Source organism: Nannobrachium achirus (assembly GCF_963921795.1).
Source record: "Nannobrachium achirus genome assembly, chromosome: 12".
Classification (NCBI taxonomy): Eukaryota; Metazoa; Chordata; class Actinopteri; order Myctophiformes; family Myctophidae; genus Nannobrachium; species Nannobrachium achirus.
The window spans coordinates 35,878,572-35,887,479 of record NC_137832.1 but is presented as its reverse complement, the minus strand read 5'-3'; the positions used below and the strand labels follow the sequence as shown (position 1 = coordinate 35,887,479).

Genomic DNA, 8,908 nt, shown 5'->3' with positions numbered 1-8,908 from the left:
GTGATGTGTGAAAGTCTGTGTCCTCTCTAAAGAGGATTGTGCAACCTTAATGTCATTATTATTATTAGCATTATTAGCAGTATTAGCATTTTCAACACTTATACATACAAAGAAAGAAGCAAACATAAACAACCACATACCTTGTTCAAACATACAATAACATACATGAATACATTAATTAAATTAAATGAATGAAATCATTATATGAATATTATTTAAGACTCTCAACTAACAACTAACTAACTAATCAGATCCCCTTTGCCTTCTGCCTAATTCATTCTATTTCTAAAGCTCTCAATCTACTGTATGTCTTTCTAACAGACCTCCTGTCTTTCATTTGGAAAATCTGTTACACCGTGCGGAACATGATATCCCTCCCAGTTCTGTTCCCTGTTGAACAGGTGCCCCGATCAACCTGTAGAAGCGGCAGAGGAATCAAACCCCAGTCTCCATGGTTTTGGGCATGGAAATGTACCACCTGCAGCCAAACCAACCAATCATTCTTATAGGAAGTCATGATAGGAGGTACACGTAGTTGTTTTTCTCTAATGTGGGTTTTTGCTGATCATTTACTGTAGCTTTTACAACTACTTTACGTCATGCATTGCACCAAGATGTGTGAACTAGATTATCAATGATAATAATATATTGTTGACTGTTGACGTTTTCTAAGAAAATGTGATTCATACTACATGGCACTGATTACTCCTTTCACCCACATTATGTACCCTCCCCTCCCCTCCCCTCCCCTCCCCTCCCTTCCCTTCCCCTCCCACACACACACACACACACACGCACGCACGCACGCACGCACGCACGCACGCACGCACGCACGCACGCACGCACACACACACACACACACACACACACACACACACACACACACACACACACACACACAACAAACACTTCCATCCTTCAAATTGCACACACACAAACGCTTCCTCAATGCAATTAATGGATTATCTTACAGTAACTCCATTCATAAGTTACACCCTCCTGTCCTGATGTAAGATCACACTACATTTTTTCTCTCTTGCAGAATTTCTATAGAAATCCTTTGATGTCTCTCTACACCCTCTCACTTCCTATCCACCCCATTCCACTCCTGTCACTCTCTCTCTCTCTCTCTCTCTCTCTCTCTCTCTCTCTCTCTCTCTTGATCTTTCTCTTCCTTTCTGTATATGAACTGGTCCATGCTTCCGGCCAACAGTGACTCAAACTGTTGGAATGCTTTCTGAAACAGAGGGCCAGAGAAAGGGCAGCAGAGGAGAGGAGAGGAGAGGAGAGGAGAGGAGAGGAGAGGAGAGGAGAGGAGAGGAGAGGAGAGGAGAGGCAGTGTTGGGGGGCAGGGGGGGAAATTGAAGAAAAATACTTTGTTTGAAATTATGGGTCCTAATCTTGGCCTCCCTATAACACCATCCAGTGTGGTATGGAATGGATAGCCATCTAACAAATCTCACTTTGACATGTCCGCTGCTCCTTTTCTGAACAGTTGTTCCATCCCATGAGGAGGGGGAAATGGTTTGAACATTCCGAAGTCATAATACATGATATATCCTGGGCCTATATACACTATATAGAGAGAGTTGGAGGACTCCGCAATGACTTTATAACCACATAAAACATTGTGTCTGGCATGTCATAATATGCAACCACCCGACCACTCAGTTATAATAGGGTTACATTTGGCAAACATTTGAAAAAATTAGTTGATCTACATTTCACGAAGAACGTGTATTTTCGCCTAACAGATTTGCTTTATAGGCCCACGGGGGAAAACAATTGGAAGCCTAGTGCAGACTCTAAATGAAATATTTAGGTGATTACTGTAATATGTACAGTAAAACCTTCAGTGAACAGTATTCCTTAGCAACATGCGTGACAGAATCACTTTAATTCAGCTGATACTCTTATTCAGAGGGAGTTTTGATTGCAGAATTACAATCTAATTATAAAATTAAAAGCCTTTACAGTTGCAATGCTGAAGGCCAAAACAACTAAAACTAATGTTCTTATCTCTCCTTAAACAGCCTAATCATTCCCTGTACTGCTGAATGCTTATAATGCTAATGCAGGAATAGAAACTTATTCTGTGTTTACACTTCTTGAAGGTCACCCTGGATAAGAGCATGAGAGCTCCTGACGCACCATTAGTTCAAAACAAGTTTGTACATGTGTCTGAATGCGCACATGAGTGTTGTGTGGGTGTAAGTGTATGTATATTACTGTGTGTTTACTAGGGAGAAGATTATGTGGCTAGAGTGTTTAAAATAAATGCTTATAAATAATGGCTTTGTCACGCCAGGAGGAAGCTGACTGTAGTATTTACATGGCAAGATTGTGTGTGTGTATGTGTGTGTGTGTGTGTGTGTGTGTGTGTGTGTGTGTGTGTGTGTGTGTGTGTGTGTGTGTGTGTGTGTGTGTGTGTGTGTGTGTGTGTGTGCGCGCGCGCGCGCGCGCGTGCGTGCGTGCGTGCGTGCGTGCATGTGTATGTGTGTGCATCCTGTGCGTGCGTGAGCGTGAGTGAGAGTGAGAGAGTGTGCGTGCGTGCGAAGCCACAACTTCCTGTTACAAGGCCAAACAAGGTTGAACAATGTCACACACAAATGTAGGCCTACTAGGCCTACATTCTTTTCTTTTGGACATAAATGTGTACCATACCAACATTGTGACAACATTGTATATGTATTGTACTGTATTCATTATTCATCTACATTTGACTGTTTCACGTGCAGGTATAGTATACAGTATATAGCCCATGGTAGGTACTAGGTAGACACACCAGTATCATAACCACACAGTACCATATCCACAGGGTTCAGCAATATAAAATAACAGTCATACAGGAATGTGGATGTGGACAATAACAGCTGCAGTGCACTATCTTTGAGGGAAAACCTCACAACAACAACAATGCAAGGCCTAGAAATCTCGTTTGCTTATTGGAATGTTTGGCCTGATGTTGGGAATAAAGGAAAGGCAATGGGCCACCAAAATGAGTAGGCGTGTTCCTCTTGGGAGCATGAATGTGAACACCATATTTTAATGCAGGGGTCTTCAACGTTTTCAGGCCAAAGACCCCTTAATCGAGAGAGAGATGAAGCAGGGACCCCCACAACCCATAGATACCATATAGTTTCATCGTTTCGTTTTTTTTAGCTCAATCGTCAGTGTATTTTGGATTCATGTCAATTTGTGTTTTCAGATACCACTTGAACCATCAATACTTAATAAACTTGACCTTTCACTGTGTACTTCTTTTTCTCCTCTACACCAAAGCTCTTTGCCGAAAATAGCCGATCTACAAGCTCACAACGCCTTGCATCGCGAGGCGTTGGGAGCTTGTAGATCTGCTATTTTTGGCTAAAGTTCTCAGAATATGGACACTATGGTTCAAGTGGTTAATATAAAACAGGAGAAAAGAAAAGCTTTCTATCACTCAGAGATTTGGAGGACCTCCTGTAGTAACTCTGAGGACCCCCTAGGGGTCCCAGACCCCCTGTTGAAGTTTTAATGCATTATCTATTAAGATATGCTATTGAAAGTCCAGCCTGATAGTGGTGCAAGAGGAAAGGTCATGGGGTCAACAAAATCAAGAGGCTTCTTCTATTTGGGAGTCAGGGAGCCAGGCCACCATGGCACCCACATGGTTGTAAATGCCATTGATTGATTGATTTGATTGAAGACTTTATTAAAAGTTTGCATAGGAAAAGGTACAGTTTCATGACGGTACAGTTCACTGGTACAAGGTCTACTAAAAGGAGATCCATGAAAAGACTAAGCTTATTTCCACTGGAAACCATTGAAGTATCTCATATAACATTGAATGACAGACAAATAGAACACAGTACTATGCAGTAGATATGTAAAGAAAAACAAAAAAGAAAACAGTAAGTCTAAACAAACAGTATATACAAAGAAGGGGCAGGGGAGGGTAGGGTTGGGCTAGGTTAGTTTTTTACCAGTTGCGAACGGCTGCTGCCTGTAAGTGATTTTTCAGGGCAATTTTAAAGGATGCTAGTGATCCACACTCCTTTATGACCTTCGGTAAGGCTTTCCACATTTTGGTGGTATAGCAGAAAAAAGAGTTTGACCCTTTGTTGGTTTTGACTCTGGGTTGAAAGTGATCTGTGGCGCTGCCTCTGGTGTTGTAATTATGGACATCCTTAATGTTTATAAAGTATTTTGACAGGTACTTGGGTATCATAGTGGTGTAGTGTATTTTGTACACCAGGCCCATTGCAAGTTGCTGTACTCTGTCATCTACTCTGAGCCACCCCACTCTTAACTGGTGAGTAGCGGTGAGGTGAGTCTGATAGGGAAGGTGAAGTAGGACCCTAATTAGTTTATTTTGGGCTGTTTGGAGTTTAGTTTTCAGGGCTTGTGGGGCGTCACGATACCATACGTGGACTCCGTAGTCAAAGAGGGGCTGGATTATTGCACCAGCTATGGTCTTCAGTGTGTTGAAATTGACCATTGGGGCGATCCTCTGTAGGAAACGAGTTCGTTGGTTGATTTTATTTATTACTTTAGAAGTCATCTTTTCACTGGAAAGATTAGCTTCAAGGATACATCCTAAGTAAGAGATTTCGTTTTTTCGTGTTATGACCTTGTCACCCACTTTGATTGTGAAGTTATCGACTTTTTTGAGGTTATGATTTGATCCAAAGAGGATGGACTCAGTTTTTCCCAGGTGAATTGATAATTTGTTGTCATTAAGCCATGTGCAGATCTTACTTAGTTCAGAGTTAAGTGTCTTTTCAACCTGCAAGTGGTCCTTGCCCGAGACTAGGAGAGCCGAGTCATCCGCGAACAGGAACAGGTTGCAGTCACAAGCAGATGCCATGTCGTTCACGTATATTAGGAACAACAGAGGTCCCAGTATGCTACCTTGAGGAACACCACAGCTTACTGGGAGGGGGGGGGACAGGGTACCGTTAATCTCCACCACCTGTTCCCTCCCCACCAGGTAAGATTGCATCCAACTCACTGCTGCGCTGTCAAGACCATATATCAGATTGTACAATAACATTAATTACATTGTTGAGATTCTATGTGTGTGTGCGTGTGTGTGTGTGTGTGTGTGTGTGTGTGTGTGTGTGTGTGCGCGCGCGCGCGCGCACGTGTACGCATGCTTGTGTGTGTGGGTAATGTATTGTATTTAATTGTATTGTTTTGTTGGGGTGTACTTGGAGTGATTATGTGAGTGCATGTGAGGGTCCACAGAGACTGAGATGAAAAACTCAGCCCATATAATTTGTCTTGTTTGAAACTGTCCAATTACAAACTCACCTGATATTAAAGCCTTTTAAACTTAGAGAAGAGTGCTTTGGATAATGTTTTGGTCTTTTTTTGGATGATTCTGGCTTACATTCTACATCTGTTTGTGTTCAGAGTCAAATAACTCAAGTAACACAAGAGTGGCAGTAGCTGTAGTATGCATGGGCTATGATATCACACATAAATACATACTTTTGTCCACGTGTCTGTGACAATAATGCCTTAACCCATTTAGGCCTAGAATGATTGAATGCTTTAACCAGTGAAAAATAGCAGATATACAAGCTCACAGCGCGGCACCGAGTGCACCAGTGACATAGTCGTCTCTCAAGAACAGACTAACTGAGCTCCATCTAAGTGAAAAGGACCTTTTCTTTGACGATGGGCGGCTAGCCAGATTGCTGACATAGAAACATAGGTTTTTCAAAAAATCTTAGAATGATTCAAAAGACACTAATAGAATCGGGTCAAAATTCTAATTTTCAAGATTTTTCAAAAATAGCAGATCTACAAGCTTGCAGCGCGGCACTCGGTGCCGCGCTGTGAGCTTGTATATCTGCTATTTTTCAATAGTTAAAGCATAAAATAATAATACACAATATTGTGTACCCGTTCTGAATCTTATGTAATATCTAGATTGGATCCTTGAATAACGCCACTCACATCCTTGCATTCCTTTGTGCACACACACTGACACACACTGACATCCACCCACACAGGATCTCCTGTGTCATCTTTTCCGGAACCATGTAGTGATGAAGACAAGAGTCTCATAAACTGGTGTCATGGTAACCTAAACATACACATCCGCCTCGAACGGCATCCCCAAAAGCCCTGAGGTTATGTGATGGGGTTGTTTCGGACAAACATTTGAAATATTCATTGATTGAATATTTTATTTGTCAGAAATGTAAACAGCACATGGTACATTAAGACAAGGCATATAAAGAACATGGCCATCTTTGACCTGGAGATGAATATTTAATCTAAAGCTATAATAAATAAATATTTGATCAATGTTGTTTTTATATTGAGAATAATGCTTTGGAATCTTTTTCTTTTGTATTTAGGTGACCCCGTTTATTGAACCAAACAGCATTGATAATTTTTCTGTTGTGATGTGATAGGGGTTTCATCTCTCTAGCATAGAGGATGGGGGTTACTCACATACATACCCATAATGTTTACATGCCCCTCTCACATTCATTGACGTACTGTAGGCCTACAATGTTTTGTATGAGGTAATGTATTGATAAACCATGAGTGTGTGAACAAGAACCATGTCTGAACAAGATGAATATTAATCATTAAAATAACAAAAGGAGTCATAAATCCCCCAGGCATAGGTTTAAAGAGTTGTCCTGCTGTAATTAGTTACTCATCCTCTCCTCTATGCAAAGATTGATCCCAGAGCGCAGCTGTGATATACAGTATAAGTAACCATAATATCAGTAGTATAGATCTACAAGCTTCTCAATCATCTGCTGCTGTTTACCTCTAACCATCTGTTAGCTTTTATAAAATGTACAGGATTTTCAGTCGGTCTGTAAAGTGTCATCTTTTTCAATACAAGGCTTATACCATTATCCTTAAAAGTATGTATTATTATAGCTTTGTAGGCCTACTCATCATCAATTTGAGGAAGCAGTTCCTATTTATTATTATTTATTCATTTTGATTTATTTTGTCATCAAATTTCTGTCATATACTGTAGGTCTAATTCAGATGAACAGATGCAAGAAATTAACAACTGCCCACAGTTGGTTATGGTACCTTTGTCTATATATTACTTAGCCAAATAGGTAGGCTACAATAATAACATTACAAATTCATTATACAGTTATATGAAAAGGCAGGAAACATGAATTGTATTTTAGAAATATTTTTATTTCATTAAATTATCACAATAAAATAAATAACAAATAATTGAATAAATAAATAAAATATTCTTCATGATCAACAAACAATTGTCAGTTTCAAGTTCGACTATGCTAAAAAAAAGGTACTGTTTGCTATTTGCCTGAGGACAAAGTTCTACTTCTATTTGTGAGCACACAAACAAAAACTTAAACTTCAAGTTTTTACAGTTTCTTCTTTTCAAGTTTCACTCCGTTGCTAGCAATAAATAAATATGCATTTGTTTCAGTCCTTCAAGTGTTCTTTCCACACCCAAGGCGAGCTAGTAAACATGTCTCGACATGCAGCTCGTTCCCATGGGACGCCGGGCACGGAGCGTAGCTCCACTCCGTCCCAAGTCCGGAGGACTGACTGTCCATTCCGGACATTCAGCTTGGTTCTTCAGTGGCAAGTCCGGCTTTGAGCCGATCTGTATGACCAGTTTCCTGTCTCTTTAGTTACTATCACTACCCAGTCTGTGATAGACCAGGAGGGCCACCACGTAGCCGTTTCGGGTGCTCTGCTTGTACATGCGGCTCATCTCAGTCTCCAGGCTGGGACTGGGGCAGGTGGTGTTGAGCAGGATCTGGTCCCATGATGACGAGCTGAAGCTGGACAGATTATCATCGCAGTTCGCTGATGAGACTGGAAGACCATCGGAAGCGCCAGCGTCGGTTAGATGCCGTACTTGTTCTTCTGCAGACTGGAAGGAGAGAGGGCTGTCGACGCCACCCACCGGCGTGTCGAGGCAGGGATCCTCGGTGTAGATCTGCCAGAGCACCACGAGGCACAGGACCAGCAGCCAGCGCTTGACTGGGCTCATCTTCTCGACAGGTGGAAGGTGCATGCGGACTTTAGCGGGGTACATCACCCGGGTACAGCGCTTCCTCGGCCGGATAGGAGCGTAGGAGCGCGCGGCGGTCGCCTGAGCTGGTATCCGCTCGAAGGTGAAGATTTCTGGCTCTTTACTCCGCGTAGCCATCATTCTGGGCACGGCGAAGTTTTCTGTCTGGCTTGTCTGTATAGACAGAGTCATGCTGTTTGATCTCGAGTACATTTTCAGTAGTTTTGTTCGAGTTTCGTTCGTCTTTTCCTTTGTAGCTGTGTTGCTCAGCAGTTTCTGACTATCCGTGTGAGATCAAGGTTTATATCTAGTTTAAAGTTTCTAGGTACGCCCCTATTCTTCTTTAGCCACTCCCTGACGGTGAGCCAACGCAACGTTGCTCAACGATGAAAAGTACATTAATTTTGCATTCTCCTATTTCTAAAGACATGACTTCATCCTCAAGGCCAGCTAGACAGGATGAAGTTAGACAGTCTAGTATTTCCCATGACAGATTGAGATTTGAGTCAGCAACATTATGATAATTAAATACAAATAGACTATCAATTGAAAAATATTATTAGAATAAATCAATTTATATTTATTTCTATATACATTTTAATGGATTGACAATGAATGATTATTCTTTTCAATAAACATAATAGGATTAGGATAGGCTATTAGGATAGTGATAATAGCCCATAGCCTTCATAATCTGTAAACAGAGTAACCCTGAATTTGATTAGGGAACAGATCACAGGTGAACTTAAACTTCAAATTCAATTAAATTACTACTACTGGTTAGACATTTAGGAATACTTAAATTATCTTGCACAGTACAGTTTGTGATTACAGCAGATTTTAATTTAATTTAACAGGCAGGCACAGTTTGTTGCGACCAAAGGT

General features: G+C 41.2%; 1 protein-coding gene across 1 annotated transcript; it reads right to left on the bottom strand.

Annotated features, from left to right (window-relative positions):
• Nucleotides 1-7,383: 7,383 nt before the first annotated feature.
• Nucleotides 7,384-8,244, bottom strand: ier3 (immediate early response 3). The gene has a single exon (XM_080739044.1). It carries the CDS (start codon nucleotides 8,234-8,236, stop codon nucleotides 7,634-7,636), a length of 603 nt encoding a protein of 200 aa, XP_080595170.1. The 5' UTR covers nucleotides 8,237-8,244; the 3' UTR covers nucleotides 7,384-7,633.
• Nucleotides 8,245-8,908: the final 664 nt, after the last annotated feature.

Bases quoted from the DNA above. Each gene is read 5' to 3' on its own strand.
- ier3 (XM_080739044.1), bottom strand. From the start codon at position 8,236: ATGTACTCGAGATCAAACAGCATGACTCTGTCTATACAGACAAGCCAG.